Source organism: Manacus candei, unplaced genomic scaffold (assembly GCF_025592945.1).
Source record: "Manacus candei isolate 608988 ecotype Guabito, Panama unplaced genomic scaffold, ASM2559294v1 h1tg000066l, whole genome shotgun sequence".
Classification (NCBI taxonomy): domain Eukaryota; kingdom Metazoa; phylum Chordata; class Aves; order Passeriformes; family Pipridae; genus Manacus; species Manacus candei.
Genome location: NW_026138114.1, coordinates 801354 through 819570, shown reverse-complemented (window position 1 = coordinate 819570; position 18217 = coordinate 801354). Strand labels below are relative to the sequence as shown.

General features: G+C 58.3%; 2 protein-coding genes across 2 annotated transcripts; both read left to right on the top strand.

The window, feature by feature from the left end:
- The first annotated feature begins 1194 nt into the window (after nucleotides 1-1194).
- Nucleotides 1195-8739, top strand: LOC127479338 (D-threo-3-hydroxyaspartate dehydratase-like). The gene is given in 9 exon segments (XM_051806166.1): nucleotides 1195-1302; nucleotides 2828-2983; nucleotides 4633-4913; nucleotides 6435-6621; nucleotides 7800-7921; nucleotides 8016-8095; nucleotides 8097-8206; nucleotides 8285-8390; nucleotides 8517-8739. Coding segments are annotated over 9 exon segments (1152 nt in total). The 5' UTR covers nucleotides 1195-1282; the 3' UTR covers nucleotides 8607-8739.
- A 1420-nt stretch (nucleotides 8740-10159) lies between these two features.
- Nucleotides 10160-15231, top strand: LOC127479307 (death domain-containing membrane protein NRADD-like). Its single transcript, XM_051806053.1, has 6 exons — nucleotides 10160-10210; nucleotides 11238-11313; nucleotides 11643-11702; nucleotides 13980-14154; nucleotides 14239-14381; nucleotides 15113-15231. The coding sequence occupies exons 1-6, from the start codon at nucleotides 10166-10168 to the stop codon at nucleotides 15229-15231; spliced, it is 618 nt and encodes a 205-aa protein (XP_051662013.1). The 5' UTR covers nucleotides 10160-10165.
- The last annotated feature ends 2986 nt before the right edge of the window (nucleotides 15232-18217 follow it).

Here is an 18217-nt window from a genome sequence, read left to right as displayed (position 1 = left end):
CAGTAGCTCTACACACACGTGTCACAAGTGTGTGGGGTCTCAGCAGCCCAGTACCCAGGTGTGCCAAGTCTCAGCAGCTGTGACCCTGTGTGTCACGAGCTGGGGGGGGTCTCAGCAGCTGTGCACCCACGTGTCATGAGTTGGGGGGGTCTCAGCAGCGGTGCACCCACATGTCACAAGTTGGGGGGGGTCTCAGCAGCTGTGCACCCACGTGTCATGAGCGTGAGACATCTCAGTGACCCTGTCATGAGTGGGGGGGTCCTCAGCAGCTCTGTGCCCACGTTTGATGACCATGGGGGGGGGTGGTCTCAGCAGCTCTACACAAGTGTCACGAGTGTGAGGGTTCTCAGCAGCCCTGTACCCACATGTGATGCCATGAGTTGTGGGGTTCTCAGCGGCCGTGCCCCCTCTCCCCTGTCATGAGTGTGAGAGTTCTCAGCAGCCTCTACACACATGTCACGAGCACAGGGGCTCTCAGCAGTCCCTGGCACAAGTGTCACGAGTATGGGGGGTCTTAACACCCACATCCACATGTCACAAGCCCGAGGGGTCTCAGCAGCTCCTCACACACGTGTCACAGGTGTGGGGGGGTCTCAGCAGCTGCATCTACGTGTCACAAGCCTGGGGGGATCTCAGTAGCCCCTCTCACACATGTCACGAGCATGAGGGTCTCAGCAGCCCCTGGCACATGTGTCACAAGCATGGGGGTTCTCAGCAGCTACACAAACACGTGTCATGAGCACAGGGGTCTCAGTCACTCTACACAGACCTGTCATGAGCATGTGCAGCCTCAGCCACGTGTCACAACCACGGGGGGGGTCTCAGCAGCCCCTGGCACACGTGTCATGAGCACAGGGGGTCTCAGCAGCCCCTGTCACACATGTCACAAGCGCGAGGGTCTCAGCAGCCCCTGGCACACGTGTCATGAACGTATGTGGCCTCAGCCACACGTGTCACGAGCACGGGAGGTCTCAGCAGCCACACACATGTGTCACAAGCAGGGGGAGGCTCAGCAGCCCCTCTCCCGTGTCCCGAGGCGTCCCGGCCATCCCTGCCTGTCCCCCCCGGCTCCGGCTGTCCCCGGCTCTGGCCGCGTGTCCTGGCGCGGGCTCCGCGTGTCCTCCCCTGGCCCTGCCACCCCGGCGAGGCCCCTCGGTTGGCAGCGACCCTTGTCCCCGGCCGGGGCTTGGCCGCGGGTGCCACGTTGTCACGTGGGGGCAGTGGCACCGCCGGGGCCACCGGAGCGGGGACGGGAGCGGCGGCCGGAGCGACGGACGCGGGGATGGACACACGGACGGACAGGTGGGCAGGGCGGGGACGGCGCTCGGGGCACCCCCGGACCTTCACCCCGCACCCACGGGGGCAGGGGACACCGCGGGGGGGGGGGGGAGGACACCGAGGTGACACGGCCAGAGGTGTCCCTGTCCCCGCATCCCGAGCCCCGTCACCCATTTCCCGGTGTCCCGGTCCCGGGGGACCCAGCTCCTACTGACCCGGCTCCAGGCATCCTGTCCCAAGGGTCCCTTTTCCCAGTGTCCCTATCCCAAATGTCCCAGTCCCAGGTGACCCAGTTCCTACTGACCCAGCTCCAGGCATTCTGCCCCGGGATTCCCGGTCCCAGTGACCAGTTCCCAGTGTCCCGATCCCAGGCATCCCTGCCCCAAGACCCCCAGTCCCAGGTGTCCCTCTGTCCGGCGTCCCTGTCCCAGATGTCCCAGTCCCAAACGTTCCCGTCCCAGGTGTCTTTTTTGGGGTGCACGGTGGGTGCAGGTTTGGCGGGACGGTGGGTGCAAGGTGGGTGCAGGGAGTTTGTTGGGGGGTGTATGGTGGGTGCAGGTTTGGGGGGAGGGTGGCGGCAGGTTTGGGGTACAGTGTGTACATGGTGGGTGTAGGGGTTTTTTGGGGGGGTGCAGCTTTGGGGGTACGGTGGGTGTGTGTTTGGGGGATGACGGGTGCAGGTTTAGGGGTACAGTGGGTGCATGGTGGGTGTAGGGGTTTTTTGGGGGGTGCAGCTTTGGGGGTACAGTGGGTGTGTGTTTGGGGGATGACGGGTGCAGGTTTAGGGGTACAGTCGGTGCATGGTGGGTGTAGGAGTTTTTTGGAGGGGTGCACGTTTGGGTCTATGGTGGGTGCAGGTTTGGGGGCACAGTGAATGCATGGTGGGCGTAGGGTGTTTTGGGGGGGTGCAGGTTTGTGGGTGCAGTGGGTGCAGGGTGGTTTTGCGGGGTGCAGGTTTGGAGGGATGGTGGGCGCAGGTTTGGGGGCACAGTGGGTGCATGGGGGATGCAGAGTGGTTTTGGGGTGTGCAGATTTGGGGGCACAGCGGGTGCAGTGGGTGCAGGGTGTTTTTGGGGGGGGCAGGTTTGGAGGCACAGAGGGTGCAGGTTTGGGGGCACAGAGGGTGCAGTGGGAGCAGGGTGTTTTTGGGGGGTGCAGGTTTGGGGGCACAGAGGGTGCAGTGGGAGCAGGGTGGTTTGGGTGGGTGCAGGTTTGGCGGGACGGTGGGTGCAAGGTGGGTGTAGGGAGTTTGTTGGGGGGGTGTATGGTGGGTGCAGGTTTGGGGGGAGGGTGGGGGCAGGTTTGGGGTACAGTGGGTGTAGCTTGGGGGATGATGGGTGCAGGTTTAGGGGTACAGTGGGTGCCTGGTGGGTGTAGGGGTTTTTTGGAGGGGTGCACGTTTGGGTCTATGGTGGGTCCTGGTTTGGGGGCACAAGAGGTGCATGGTGGGCACAGGGTGTTTTGGGGGGTGCAGGTTTGTGGGTACAGTGGGCGCAGGGTGTGTTTGGGGGGGCTGTGCCGGTTCCCCCTCTCCCGTCCCGTGCCGCAGCCCCCGCAGGTGGCTGGGAGCCCCCCTGGAGCAGTTGCCCACCCCGGCGCTGATCCTGGACCAGGCGAAGGTGCGCGGGAACGCCGAGCGGATGCGGGAGCGGTGCCGGGCCCTGGGGCTGCGCCTGCGGCCCCACGTCAAGACACACAAAACGCTGTGAGTGCGGCCCCACGGTCCGCCCGGCAACCCCCGACAACCCCAGCACCCTCCCCGGTACCCCCCCAGTGTCTCCTCGGCATCTCCCCAGTGTCCCTCCAGCACCCTCCCAGTATTCCCCCGTCCTTCCCTTTAGCACCCGACCTCCTCCCCAGTATCCTTCCAGCTTCTTCCCAATATCCCTCCCAGCACCTCCTCATCCTCTCCCTCAGCACCCCTCAACTTCACCTTCATCCTCTTCCCCAGCATCCCCCCACAGCATCCATCCCATCCTCCCCTCCAGTATCACCCCATGATCCTCCCAGTATCCTCCCACCCTCCCCCTTAGCACTCAACTTCCCCCCCACAACCCTCCAGCTCCCTCCCAGAGTCCCTCCCAGCAGCTCCGCATCCTCCCCCTCAGCACCCCCAACCTTTCCCCCAAATATCACCCATCTGCCTTTCCAGTATCCCCTCACCATCCTCCCAGTCCCCCCATTGTCCCCTTTAGCACCCTTCAGTTCACCCCAGCATTCTCCCAGTATCCCCCAACACCCTCATCCTCCCTCCCAGTACCCCTCCTTTATTTCTCCACCATCCTCCCAGTATCCCCCTTGTCTCTCTCAGCACCCCTCAACTTCTCAGTATCACCCCACCATCCTCCCAGTGCCCCTTCCCCCCCAGCACACCCTCATCCTCCCCCCAGCACTCCCACCTTCCCCCAGTATGTCCCCATCCTGTCCCCAGTATCGTCCCAGCATCCCTCATGCTCTCCTTCAACACCCCTCAACTTTTCCCCCAGCATCTCTCCACCATCCTTCTAGTATCCCTCCCAGTACCTCCTCAGCACCCTTACCTTCCCCCCATTCTCCCCATATCCTACCCTACCTTCCCTCCCAGTATCCCCCCAGTATCCCTTATCATCCCCCAGTATCCCCCCAGCATCCCTTATCCCCACCCAGTATCCCCACAGCTTCCTCCGGTATCCCCCATCCTCCCCCACCATCCCTCCTGTTCTCCCCCCACCTTCCCCCCCCAGCTTCCCCCATATCCCCCTGGGTCCCCCCAGTATCCCCCATCCTCCCCCTTGGTCTCCCCCAGTATCTCCCAGTATCTCCCAGCTTCTCCCCCAGTATCTCCCACCTTCCCCTGGGTCCCCTCTGGATCCCTCCAGCATCCTTCATCCTCCTCCCACCTTCCCCCAGTATCCCCCATCCTCCCACCTTCCCCCCAGTATCCCCCACCTTCCCCTGGATCTCCCTTGAATCCCCCCTGCATCACCCCTGGATCCCCCATCCTCCCTCCACCTTCTCCCCCAGCATCTCCCACCTTCCCCCATATCCCCCTGTATCCCACCAGCATCCCCCATTCTCCCTCCACTTTCCCCCCCCAGTGTCCCCCATCCTCCCACCCTCCCTCCAGTATCCCTCCACCTTCCCCCCCAGTATCCCCCACCTTCCCCCAGATCTCCCTTGAATCCCCCCTGGATCCCCCCAGCATCCCCCATCCTCCCTCCACCTTCCCCCCCAGTATCCCCCATCCTCTCCCTCCATCTCTCCCCCCCAATATCCCCCCGGTTTCTCCCATCCTCCCTCCCTCCTCTCCCACTTTCCCCCCGGTATCCCCCATTTCTCCCCTCCCCACACCCCGACCCTCTCTCCCTGTCCCAGGGAAGGGGCAGCGCTGGCCACGGGCGGGACTCGCCGCGGGATCGCGGTGTCCACGCTGGCCGAGGGGCGTTTCTTCGCCGCCGGGGGCTTCGACGACATCCTGTACGCCTTCCCGGCGCAGGAGTGGCACCTGCCGGAATGTGCCGCCCTGGCCCGGCAGCTCCAGGCCTTCCAGCTGCTCGTGGACAGCCCCCGGGGCCTGGAGCTCCTGCGCCAGAACCCCCTGCCCGGCGGGAAGCGCTGGCTCGTGTGGCTCAAGCTGGACTGCGGGAACGGCAGGGGTAGGTGACCCCCCGCACCCCACCCTTTGGGGGGGCGGGGATGGGGCACCCCGGCCTCTGCCGGGGGGGTGTTCATCATCCAGGATGGTCCGTGGGGTGGGATGTGCTGGGTGCCCCCAGAACCACCGTCCCAGTGGGGATGGGGCGGCTGAGAACCTCCCAGAGTCACTCCTTGGGGATGATCCATGAGGAGAGCTGCCCCTGGCCCTCAAGCACCAAAATCCACCATCTCCATGAGGATGAGGCATTTAAGACCCCCCAGAAGTCATTCCATAGGGATGACCCATGAGGAGAGCTCCCAATGTCCCTCAAGCCCCCACATCCACCATCTCCATGAGGATGAGGCATTAAAGACCCCCCAAAATCACTCCTTAGGGATGATCCACCAGGAGAGCTCCCCGTGTCCCTCAAGCCCCCACATCCACCATCTCCATGAGGGTGGGGGATCTAAGCCCACCCCCAATGTCATTGATCAAGGACCCTCCAAGCCTTCCCTCTCAATCAGGATGGGGCATTTAAGACCTCCCAAAAATCATTTTTTAAGGATGCTCCACGAGGAGAGGTCTCCATGTCCCCTTAAGATCCCAGACCCACCATCTCAACCAGGCTGAGGCATTTGGGACCCCCCAAAAGTCGTTCTTTGAGGATCCTTCTTAGGGAAGGATGTCCCTTATCCCTCCAAGCCCCCAGATCCACCATTTCAACCACAAAGGAGCACCTGACATGCCCTAAAAACAAGCCATTCTTCAAGGATGCTCCTTGGGGAAGGATGTCCCTTGTCCCTCCAAGCCCTCAGATCCATCTCAGCCAGGATGGAGCATCCAAGACCCCCCAGAAGTCATTCTTCAAAGTTGCTCCTTGGGGAATGAGGTCCTGCATCCCCCCGAGCCCCCAGATCCACCATCCCAGCCAGGATGGGGCAGCTGAGACCACCCCCAATGTCCTTAATCAAGGATGCTCCGTGCCCCAAGTCCCTCCAAGCCCTCAGATCCATCTCAATCAGGAGGGGACATTTAAGACTCCCACCCAAAAATCATTCTTCAAGGATGCTCCACGGGGAAGGATGTCCCAGGTCCCTCAAGCCCTCAGACCCACCATCTCAGCCAGGACGGGGCACCTAAGCCCCTCCAGGGTCATTTTTCCGGGCATTCCAAGGGGCAGAGGTCGCCCAAACCCCTTTAATCCCCCCTTTAATCGCCTCATCCTCGTGGAGATGGTGGATGTGGGGGCTTGAGGGACACGGGGAGCTCTCCTCATGGGTCATCCCTATGGAATGACTTCTGGGGGGTCTTAAATGCCTCCTCCTCGTGGAGATGGTGGATGTGGGGGCTTGAGGGCCAGGGGGAGCTCTCCTCATGGATCATCCCCAAGGAGTGACTGGGAGGTTCTCACCCTTCCCACCGCCGGGATGCTCCGTGGGAGGGGGGGTGGGTGATATCCCACCGATCCCCATCCCCACCATCTCCCCCAACCTGGAGCACCCCAAACCCCCTCCCACCTCCGTGTCCCCCCCCGGCACAGCGGGAATCCGCCCCACGGATCCCGAGGCTCTGGAGCTGGCACGGGCCATCGCCCGGGGGTGCCCGGAGGTGGTGACCCTGGCGGGGGTCTACGCCCACTGCGGGAACACCTACGGCTGCGGGGACATCTCGGCCGTGCAGGACGTCGCCAGGGACACCACCAAGGCCGTACTGGCCTTTGTCACCAGGTCAGTCCCCGCGCCCGGGAGGGGCCGGGTCGGATCGCGGCGTTTTGGGAGAGCGAGGGTCGAGCTGCGGGGTGGCACGTCCTCGTTCCCGTCCCCCCTCCCCTCCAAAATCCCGGTGTTGGGTTGTAAATGTAAACGACCCCCATAAAAGCCCCTCAAAGCCCCCCCCCGGCGGGCACAGGGAGGATGTTGGCGGCTCAGGCACCTTTGATGTCACCTTTGATGTGACCTGTGGCATTGTCCCCTCCCTCCTCCTCGCCGCCCTTTTATCCCAGCGGGGTTTCGCATCCTGGAGGGAATTGCTGCCGGATGGTTCCCGCTGGGAGGGGGAGGGGGGAAACAGGGACACCCCCCCATCCCCCCACGAACAGGGGTGTTCCCATCTGGGGGCACGTCCTGGGGGTCCCCAGCCCAGTCCAGCCCGTGGTGGCACCGATTTAGGGGAGGGAAACTGAGGCCACCTCCCCCAAATTCCCCCTTTTTCCCAAAGCTGGGAGCTGCTCTGGCACAGCTGGGAATATCAGCAAGGGATCCCAGGCAGGATCTGGGATCTGGGGCTGGTCCCAAGCACAGCTGGTGGGTGCTCTGGCACATCTGGGGGGCCAGGAACAGCTGGGAGGGGTCCCAGGCATGGCTGGGAGTGCTTTGGCACATCTGGGAACATCTGGGAAGTGTCCCAGGTGTGTCTGGGGATGCCCTGGCATAGTCTGAGGGGGCACTGGAGCACATCTGGGGGCTCCTGTTCACATCTGGGGGTGTCCTGGCCCATCCGAGGGGGTTCCTGGCACACCTGGGGATGCTTGGGCACATCAGGGGGTGGTCCCAGGTGCATCAGAAGGGATGCTCTGGCACATCTGGGTGGCATTTGGGCACATCTGACTGACTCCCCAGTACATCTTGGGATCTTCCTAACATACTGGGGAGGGGGGGGGGGCTCTTCCACATCTGGATGGTTCCCTTGAGTGTCTGGGAGGGGCTCCCTGGTACATCTGAGGGGCTCCCTGAGGCATCACCACCCCCGGTCCTGCTCCTGTGGCACCCAAACTCGAAGGAGCCACCCCTGGTCTTGTTCCCCGCCGTGCCCGGGGGTGAAGGACCCACCTCCGGCCCCTCTCCCCGGCCCCTGTGGGTGATGTTTCCCCCCGAGCACTCAGAGGGTCCCCCCGATGTGCCCCCAGGCTGCGGCAGGAGGGGATCCCGTGTCCCGAGGCCACCATCGGCTCCACCCCGTCCTGCAGCCACCCGGTGCCGGAGATGTCGCAGCTCACCGAGGTGCACCCGGGCAATTACCTGTTCTATGGTGAGCGGGACGGGACCCCCCGGCCGCGCGGGACCCCCCGGGGGCGGGACACACCCCGAGCTCATCCAGGCTCTTTCTTCTCCCCCCACCCCAGACCTGCAGCAGACCCAGCTGGGCTCGTGCCGGCCGGAGGAGGTGGCGATCCGTGTCCTCACCAGGGTGGTCGGGCACTACCCCCCACCGCCGGCAGCTGCTGGTGGACTGTGGGTGGGCGGCCCTGAGCCTGCACGGCCGCGACCGGGGACCCCCGGGCTGTGCCGCCATCGAGGGGCACCCCCAGCTCAGGTGACCCCCGCGGGGCCTGGGGGGGGGGACACACGCGGGAGGGGATGTGCCGGGGAGGTGACACCGTGTCCCCCCCAGGCTGGTGGGGCTGACCCAGGAGCACGGGCAGGTGGAGGCCGTGGATGGGGAGCTGGATTTCCAGCGGTTCCCGGTGGGAAGCACCTTGGCTCTCATCCCGTACCACGTGAGTGTCCGGCCCTGCCGTGTCCCCCCGTGTCCCCCCCGTGTCCCCCCGTGTCCCCCCGTGTCCCCCCGTGCCCCCCCGTGCCCCCCGTGTCCCCCGTGCCCGGCTGAGTGTTCCCCCCCCCAGGCCTGTGCCACGGCTGCCATGCACCCCGTGTACTTCGTCCACGCCGGGGGCAAGGTGGTGGAGCTCTGGCACCCCACCCGTGGGTGGTGAGAGACGAGAGGGACCAGGGGGACGTGCCCACACCGAGACCCTGCACCCACATGGAGACCCTGCACCCACATGGAGACTCCACACCCATGAGACCCTGTTCCTTCACCAAAACCTGGCACCTCCAAGAGCATGCACCAACACCAAGACCCCACACCCACACCAAGACCCTTCACCCACACCGACACCCTCATCTAGACCCTGCACCCACATCAAGACCCCTCACCATCACTGAGACCCCACACCATGAGACCCCACACCCACGAGGCCCTGCACCCTCACTAGGACCCCACACCCACAATGAGACCCTTAACCCACACCAAGCCCCGCCACCATGAGAACCTGTGCCCTCACCAAGATCCCGCACCCACACCGTGACCCCACACCCACAATGAGACCCCGCTCCCTCCCCAAGCCCCCTCATCCGTGAGATCCTGTGCCCACACCGACGCTCTGCACCCTCAGCAAGACCCTATACCAAGATCAGGCACCCAGGAGACCCCACACCCAGGAGACCCCACACCCAGGAGACCCCACACCCACACCAAGACCCTGCACCCTCACAAAGACCCCGCACCCATAATGAGACCCCGCACCCACGCCAAGCCCCTGTGCCCCGGACAGCGTCCTGCACCCTCCACACCGGAGGGCTGCACCCACGGCAGGGGCCATGCCAGGGTCCCACCCGCAGACCCTGCACCCACCCCAAGGCTGTGCACCCACGCTGGGGTCCCGCACCCGTGTCAGGGTCCTGCACCCACAGCAAAACCCTGCACCCACGCCAAGGGGGGATGCTGCACCCACTCCACGACCCTGTACCCACCCCAAGACCCCCCACCCGCGCCAGGACGCTGCACCCAGCTGCGACCCTATGGCCCCACCAGAGATCAATAAAGCTGCTTCTCCCCCTTGCAGAGACTATTTTTCCCCGGGGGCAGGGCCGTGGGAGGCGGCGGGGGGTCCCAGTCCCAGTTGGGGCCAGTCCCGCTGGGAGCGCCCCGGGCGGGACTCGAACCAGGTTCCCAGGAGCCGCGGGGGGCGTGGCTTGGCGATTAGTCCCGCCCCGCCCGTAACTCTCAGCCAATGGCGGAGCGCCCCGCCCCGCCCTGCCCGGGGGAGCCACGCCCAGCTGAGACCGGCCCGGGCGGGACGGAACGAGAGGGGCGGACCGGGAGCGAACGGGACCGGACCGGGACCCGGCGGGAGCGAACGCGGCCGAGCGGGGCTGGACGGGGCCCGACCGGGACCGGGACCGGGACCGGGATCGGGACCGAGACCGAGCGGGGCTGAACTGCGACCAAGCGGGACCGAACCGGGACCGAGCGGGAGCGAGCGGGGCTCAACAGGACCGAACCGGGACCGAGCGGGAGCTGAACGGGACTGGACCGGACGGGACCGAACCAGGACCGAGCGGAGCCGAACCGAGACCGAGAGGGGCTGAACTGAGACCGAACGGGCCCGAACCGAGCGGAGCCGGAGCGGTTCGGGGCTGGGAGCGGGTCCGGCCCCGCTCGGCTCGGTCCGGCCGGGGCGGGGGTCCCGGGCCGGGGCCGGTGTCGGCGATGCGGCGGCTCCTGGCGTCGCTGCTGCTGCTGCTGCTGAGCCCGGTGCGGGACTGGGACGGGAACGGGGCCGGGATGGGCACCGGGACCGGGACGGGAACGGGAACGGGTTGGGACGGGCCGGGAACGGGATGGGCCGGGCCGGGCGGGGTGTTCCCGCTGCCCCCGGGCCCCGCCGGCCACCCCCGGCCCGGGACGCTCCGGGTCATTTCACTCCCTGGCTTTTGTTGTTCTCTTGGCTTTGGTTCGGTTCGCTTTGGGTCAGTTCTGTTCAGTTCCTTTTCTTTCCTTTTATCCTCTTTTCCTTCATTTTTATGTTATTTTTTCCTTTATTTTATTTTATTTTCCTTTTTTATTTTATTTTTTATTTTATTTTTGAACTTTATTTCATATTCCTTTTTAAATTTTTTTCCTTTTTTTATTTTATTTTTATTTTCATTTCTCTTTTGATTTCATTTTCCTTTTTTTATTTTTTTATTTTATTATTTTATTTTTATTTTTTAATTAATTCTATGTTCCTTTTTGAAAATTATATTTTTTAATTTTATTTTCCTTTTCTATTTTATTTTTAGTTTCCTTTCTAATTTTATTTCATTTTGATTTTTTTATTTCATTTTATTACGGTTTATTTTCCTTTATTTTATTTTGTTTTATTTTCCTTTATTTCCTATTTTTACTTCCTTCCATTTTATTTCAGCTTTTCCCTTTATCTCCCTTTATTTCCCTTCACTTTATTTCTTTTAATTTCTTTCCATGTCAGTCTCTTTTCTCACACTCATTTTTCTTTACTATTTATTTCCTTTTCTTTTTACTCTTTTCATTTGATTCGTCACTTTTATTTATTTTCCTTTATTCCTCCTTTGTTATTATTTATTTTTGTTATTCCTCAATCCCTCCTCCCACTCTTTCTATTTTAACCCTCGAGCACTCCCCATCCCCCTCCCTATTAATCCCCTATCCCAGGGCCCCAGACCCCCCTTTCCATCTTTTAGGGGGGGGTCACAGTGGGAATTTGGGGGATCCTGGAGCAAATTAAGGGTAAACTGAGGCAGGACCCTCTCTGTGCCCGCAGGTGCCAGGGTGGGGCGGGGGGTGTCCCCCGTGTCCCCCCGGTGTCCCCCAGCCATGTGACCCTGATGACACGCACAGTGAGTACCCCAAAAAAACACCCCCCCAAAACACCTCCCTAAACCCTCCCCCCCCCAAAAAACCCACTCCTAAAACACCCCCCCTTAAAAACACCCCCAGAAACACTCCCTCGAAACTTCCCTCCAAAATCCCCCCGAAAACGTGTCCCCCAAAACACCCCCAAAATACCCCCAAAATACCCCCAAAAACACACCCCAAAACACCACCCCTAAAACAACCCCCAAGCACCTTCCCCTAAACTTCTCCAAAACACCCCCCCCTCCAAAACACCCCCCGACACCCACCACCCAGAAACACCCCCCAAACCCACCCCAAACGTCCCCCACAGCGCCGAGCCCCGCGGAGGAGGAGCGGGAGGAGCCGTGCCCACCCTGCCCCCCCTGCAGCCGTGAGTGGCACCGGGGGACCCCCGGGGGGGGTTGGGAGGGGCAGGAAGGTTTGGGGAGGGCGGCTGGGCCGAGGTTTCCCCGTATCGTGCCTCAGTTTCCCCACGTCGTGCCTCGTTTTCCCCATGTCCTTCCTTAATTTCCTCACGTCGTGCTTCACTTTCCCCATTTAGTTCTTCAGTTCCCTCACGTCGTGCCTTTGTTTCCCCTTGTCCTGCCTCAGTTTCCTCGTGTCAATACTTAATTTCCCCATGTCCTGCCTCAGTTTCCTCGTGTCATTCCTTAATTTCTCCACATCCTGCCTCAGTTTCCTCGTGTCATTCCTTAATTTCCTCGTGTCATTCCTTAATTTCCTCGTGTCATTCCTTAATTTTCTCATGTCCTGCCTCAGTTTCCTCGTGTCATTCCTCAATTTCCCCCTGTACTGCCTCAGTTTCCTCGTGTCATTCCTTGATTTCCCCATGTCCTGCCTCAGTTTCCCACATTGTGCTTCCATGTCTCCATGTCGTGCCTCCATTTCCCCACATCGTGCCTCATTTTCCCCGTGTAGTCCCTTAATTTCCCCCCATAAGCCCTGTTTCCCAACACCACCCCTCCATTTCCTCCTACTGTGCCTCACTTTCCCCATTTTGTGCCTCACTTTCCCCATTTTGTGCCTCACTTTCCCCATTTTGTGCCTCATTTTCTCCATTTTGTGCCTCATTTTCTCCATTTTGTGCCTCGGTTGCCCCTTATTGTGCCTCCGTTTTCCTTTATTTTGCCTCAGTTTTCCCACTTTGTGCCTCATTTCCCCATGTAGTGCCTCATTTTCCCATGTCATCCTTCGATTTCCTTATGCTGTGCCTCAGTTTCCCCATTTTTTACATCCATTTCTCCATTTAGTTCCCTCATTTTGTCATGTCATGCCTCGATTTCCCCATTTGGTGCCTCAATTTCCCCGTTTTGTCCCTCAATTTCCCCACATCCTGCTTCAATTTCCCCTTTTTGTGCCTCACTTTCCCCACTTCGTGCCTCCATTTTCCCATTTTGTGCCTCGATTTCCTTTTGCTGTGCCTCAGTTTCCCCATTTTGTGTCTCAATTTTACAATATCATGCCTCAGTTTCCCCGTTTTGTGCCTCAGTTTCCCCATTTTGTACCTCACTTTCTCCATGTACTTCCTTCATTTTGACATCCTGGGCTTCACTTTCCCCACATTGTGTCCCCATTTTCCCAATATTTTACCTCATTTTCCCCATGTAGTCCCTTAATTTCCCCACATCGTGCCTCAGTTTCCCCAATCCTACCTCAATTTCTTTGTGCTGTGCCTCACTTTCCCAATATTGTGCCTCAGTTTCCCCACCTTGTGCTCCCATTTCTCCCTGTAGTTCCCTAATTTTCTCATGTCGTGCCTCAATTTTCCCAGTCTCGTGCCTCAGTTTCCCCATTTTGTGCCTCACTTTCCCCCTTTTATGCCTCAATTTTCCCAATCTTGTGCCTCTGTTTTCCTTTATTTTACCTCAATTCCCCATTTTGTGCCTCAATTCCCCATTTTGTGCCCAAATTTCCCCATTTGGTGCCCCAATTGCCCCATATTGTGCCTCAGTTTCCCCCTTTTTCACCTCGTTCCCCCTTTTAGTGCCTCAGTTTCCCTCCTTTTTGCCCAATTTCCCACTTTGTGTGCCTCAATTTCCCTTTTTTCCCCCTCATTCCCTTTTTTTCCTGTTTCCCCTTTTTTTACCTCATTCCCCCTTTTTGTGCCTCAGTTTCCCCCTTTTTACCCAATTTCCCACTTTCTGTGCCTCAATTTCCCTTTTTTCCCCCTCATTCTCTTTTTTCCTTATTTCCCTTCTTGTGCCTCGGTTTCCCCTTTTTTACCCAATTTCCCATTTTTGTGCCTCAGTTTCCCCTTTTTACCCAATTTCCCTCTTTCTGTGCCTCAATTTTCCTTTTTTCCCTTTTTTCCCATTTCCCTTTTTTGTGCCTCAGTTTCCCCTTTTTTACCCTGTTTCCCATTTTTGTGCCTCAGTTTCCCCTTTTTTACCCAATTTCCCATTTTTGTGCCTCAGTTTCCCCTTTTTTACCTCATTCCCTTTTTTATGCCTCACTTTCCCTTTTTTTTACCTCCCCCCCCTTTTTTATGGCCGTTTCCCCACGTGGCTCCGGGGGTGACCCCAAAATCAGGTCTCTCCCCCCATTCCCTGTTCCCCCCCCCCATTCCCCTCCAAGGGGAAACTGAGGCACGTCCCGACGCTCCCAAACCTCCTTTAACCTTCGGGGTCGCCCCTCCCGGTCCCCACAGACGTGGCCGCGGTGCCGGTTCCCGGGGGGACCCCCCCGGTGTCGGGGGCCCCCCGTGTGACCCCCCCGGGGCCGGGGGACCCCCCCGAGCCGCCCCCCGGTGCCACCATCCCGCTGTACTGTGCCCTCCTCGCCGCCGTCGTCGTGGGGCTCGTCGCCTACGTGGCCTTCAAGTGGTGAGTTTTGGGGGTCCCGGGGGGGGACGCACGGATTTGGGGACCCCCCCGTGACCCCCCCCGTGTCCCTCCGTCCCCCCAAAGTTGGGACACGTGCAGGAAGAAGCGGCAGCTGGACAAGGCGCGGGACGCGGGGGATGCGGGAATGTCGCCGGACGGGGAGAAGCTCCGGGGGGACAGCGGGGTCTTCCTGGACACCCCCGGCCCGCAGGAGCCCCCCCAGCACGGTGGGGGTTTGGGGGGACACGTGGGGATTTGGGGGGACACGCGGCCCCGGGGGGGGGGGGGTCAGGGTTTGGGGGGCACCTGGGAATTTAGAGGGGGACACGTGTGGGTCTGGGGGGGCAGCCAGCCCCGGGGGGGGTCAGGGGTGATTTGGGGGGCACTCAAGGGTTTTGGGGAACACCCATCCCTTCGGGGGGATCAGGGTTTAGGGGGCACGCGGGAATTTGGGGGGGGCATCTGCGGGTTTGGGGGGCGGTGGTCGGGGAATGTCTGGATTTGGGGGGCATCTGGATTTGGGGGTTGGGGTGCTCTGGGGGGCACACGGGGGTTTGGGGGGACGCCACGGCCCGGGGAACACCCAGATGGGTTTGGGGGGACACCACGGCCCGGGGAGCACCCACAGGGGTTTTGGGGTGCACCTGTATCCCGGGGAGCACCCACATGGATTTGGGGGGACACCTGAACGCCAGGGAACACCCAGAGGGGTTCTGGTGCATCCCTACCCTGGGATTCACCTGGGTGGGGCCGGAAAACACCCAAATGGGATCGGGGAGCACCTGGATGGGGTCGGGGAGACCCCAAAGGGGTTGGGGACCCCCTGAATGGGGCTGGGCAGCACCCAGGCGGGATCGGGGAGCACCTGGATGGGGTCAGGGCACACCCGTCCCCATGGATCCCTCTCCCGGGTGCCGTGTGGAATTCCGGGATGCTGACAGCCCCCCCTTTCCCACAGCCCCCCCCGAGGGGCCGCCCCCGCTCCCGGTGTCCCCGCGGCGGCAGGAGGAGCTGGAGCGGCTGCTGGAGCTGGGGGGCACCGCGGGGACAGCGGGGGATGTCACCTCCGCCGTGTGACACCCCCGGCGCCGCGCCCGGGTGGATTCCAGGGGGGGTGAAGGGGTTTTGTACTTTTATAGGGATTCCGGGGGTGGGACGGGGGTGTTTGGTGGCCTCGCTGTGGGATGGAGCGGGGGGGGATGCGGGAATGGGGCTGGTCCTGGGTGGGGGCATTAAACTGTCACTTGGGGGCCACCAGGATTTGTGTCCTCGGCTGTTTGTGTGTCCGTGGAAATGCGTGGCCCTGGGATGTGTCTCCTTGGGGGTCCCTGTGTCCCCTTGGGGGTCCCTGTGTCCCCAGGATGGGTGTCCTTGTGTGCCTGTGTGTCCACACAAGCCCCTGGGATGTGTCCCTTCAGGTGTCCCAGGTGTCCCAAGGTGTCCATTTGTCCCTGGACTGTGTCCTGAGTGTCCCCAGGTGTCCTCAGGATGTGTCCTCTTGTGTCCCTGGGAGGTGTCCCCTGGGGTGTCCCTGTGCCACCAGGATTTGTGTCCTCGTGTGTCTGGGTGTGCCCAAAAGTGCCTGTCCCTGGGATGTGTCCCTTCAGGTGTCCCAAGTGTCCCCAGCTGTCCCTGTGTCCCTTCGGGTGTCCCTGGGTTCTGTCCTTGGACATCTCTGTGTGTCCCCACACACATCACTGGATGTGTCCCCTCACATTCCCCCAACATTCCCCATTATTCCCACAATTAATTTGCTATTAATCCCTGAATAGTCCTGAAATATTTGCTGTTGTTCCCCAATACCTGTTATTATTTTCAAAACATCCCCAAGCTGTTTTCCTATTATTTCCCAAATATTTGTTTTCCTATTATTTCCCAAATATTTGTTTTCCTATTATTTCCCAAATATTTCCTGTTATTCCCCAACCACTCTCATTGATAATTATTCCCCAATTATTTCCCATTATTCCCCTAATTAAATGTATATTATTCTCCCAATGCTTGCAATTATTTCCCAGATATTCCCTAAGGCAATTTTCTATTATTCCCCAAACATTTCCCAAATATTCCCCACTATTCCCCAAATATTCCCCATTATTCCCCAAATATTTCCTATTATTCCCCCAATTAATTTGCTATTTTGTTTTTCAAACATCCCCAGGCTATTTTCCTATTATTCCCCAAATATTTCCTGTTATTCCCTTAATTAATTGCCTATTTATTCCCTTAATTAATTGCCTATTATTCCCTCACTATTCCCCAGATATTTGATATTATTCCCCCAATACTTGCTGTTATTTCCCAGATATTCCCTAAGGCAATTTTCTATTATTCCCCCAAACATTCCCTATTACTCCTCAAATAATCCCCATTAGTCCCCAAACATTTCCTGTTATTCCCTAAACATTCCCCAAACATTCCCCATTATTCTCCCCAGTATTCCCCACTATATTCCCAAATTATTTCCTATTATTCCCTAAATATTCCCAAAATATTTGGTGTTGTTCCCCTAATTTTGCAATTATTTCCTGTTATTCCCCAGGCACTCCCCAAATATTGGTTATTATTCCCCAAATATTTCCTATTATTGTCCAAATGACTTGCCTATTATTTCCCAAATTTTCCTCAAATATTTCCTATTATTCCCCTATTTAATTGCCTGTTATTCCCTAAATATCCCCTAGAGATTTGATATTATTCCCCAATATTTGCTATTATTTCCCAGATACTCCCTAAGCTATTTCTCTATTATTCCTCCAAAAATCCTCCAAATATTCCCCATTATTCCCCAAATATTCCCCATTATTCCTCAAATATTTCCCATTATTCCCCCAATTCATTTGCTTTTTTTCCCCAAATATTTGCTGTTATTTCCAAATATTTCCTGTTATTCCCTCAATAATTTGCTATTATTCCCCCAATATTCCCTAAATATTTGGTATCTTTCCCTCAATATTTGCTATTATTTCCCAGATATTTCCTAAGCTATTTTCCTTTTATTCCCCCAAATATTCCCCATTATTACTCCAATTAATTTGCTAATAAACATTTTGAATTATTCCCCAAAATCTGCTATTATTTTCCAAACATTCCCCAAGCTATTTTCCCATTATTGCCCAAATATTTCCTATTATTCCCCAAACGACTTGTCTGTTACTTCCCAAATATTCCCCCAATATTATTCCCCCAGTCGATTTGCTATTATTCCCCAAATATTCCCTAAATATTTAATTTTGTTCTCCCAGTATTTCCAAAATATTTCCTAAGCTATTTTCCTTTTATTCCCCAAATATTTCCTGTTATTTCCTGAACTATTTTGCCATTATTCCCCAAGTACTTCCCGTTATTTCCCAAATATTCCCCAAATACTTATTATTATCCCACAAATATTCCCCAAACACTTGCTATTGTTCCCCAAATATTCCCTATTATTCCTAAATATTCTCTATTTTCCTATTCTCACCCTAATATTCCCCAAATATTTCCTGTCATTCCCAGACACTCCCCAAATCCCGGCTGTTATTCCCCAACTTTTCCCTGACCATTTTTGTTATTATTTCCCAAACATTTGCTGTTTTCCCCTGGAATATTCCCTGTTATTCCCCAAACCGTCTTTCTCTTCCTCCCCAGTTATTTCCCGTTACCCCCCAAATATTTCCCCTCATTCCTCCAGTTCTGGAGCTGTTCCTCCCCAGATCCCAGCCGGCATTCCCGAGGTGTCCGTGTGTCCCTGGGCTGTGTGTCCTTGGCTGGCCCTGTGTCCTTCCACCCCCGTGGCCCAGGATGTGTCCTCCCAGGTGTCCGTGTGTCCCCCCGGGTGTCCGTGTGTCCCCTTGGGTGTCCTTGTGTCCCCCCAGGTGTCCGTGTGTCCCCTCAGGTGTCCTTGTGTCCCCCAGGGTGTCCTTGTGTCCCCTCAGGTGTCTGTGTGCCCCCCCGGGTGTCCTTGTGTCCCCCCACGCGTCTGTGTGTCCCCCCAGGTGTCCTTGTGTCCCCCCAGGTGTCCGTGTGTCCCCTCAGGTGTCCTTGTGTCCCCCCAGGTGTCCGTGTGTCCCCTCAGGTGTCC

Bases quoted from the DNA above. Each gene is read 5' to 3' on its own strand.
- LOC127479307 (XM_051806053.1), top strand. From the start codon at position 10,166: ATGCGGCGGCTCCTGGCGTCGCTGCTGCTGCTGCTGCTGAGCCCG. The intron at 11,703-13,979 runs GTGAGTGGCACC...CGGTCCCCACAG, and splicing joins ACCCTGCCCCCCCTGCAGCC to ACGTGGCCGCGGTGCCGGTT. The intron at 14,382-15,112 runs GTGGGGGTTTGG...CCTTTCCCACAG, and splicing joins GCAGGAGCCCCCCCAGCACG to CCCCCCCCGAGGGGCCGCCC.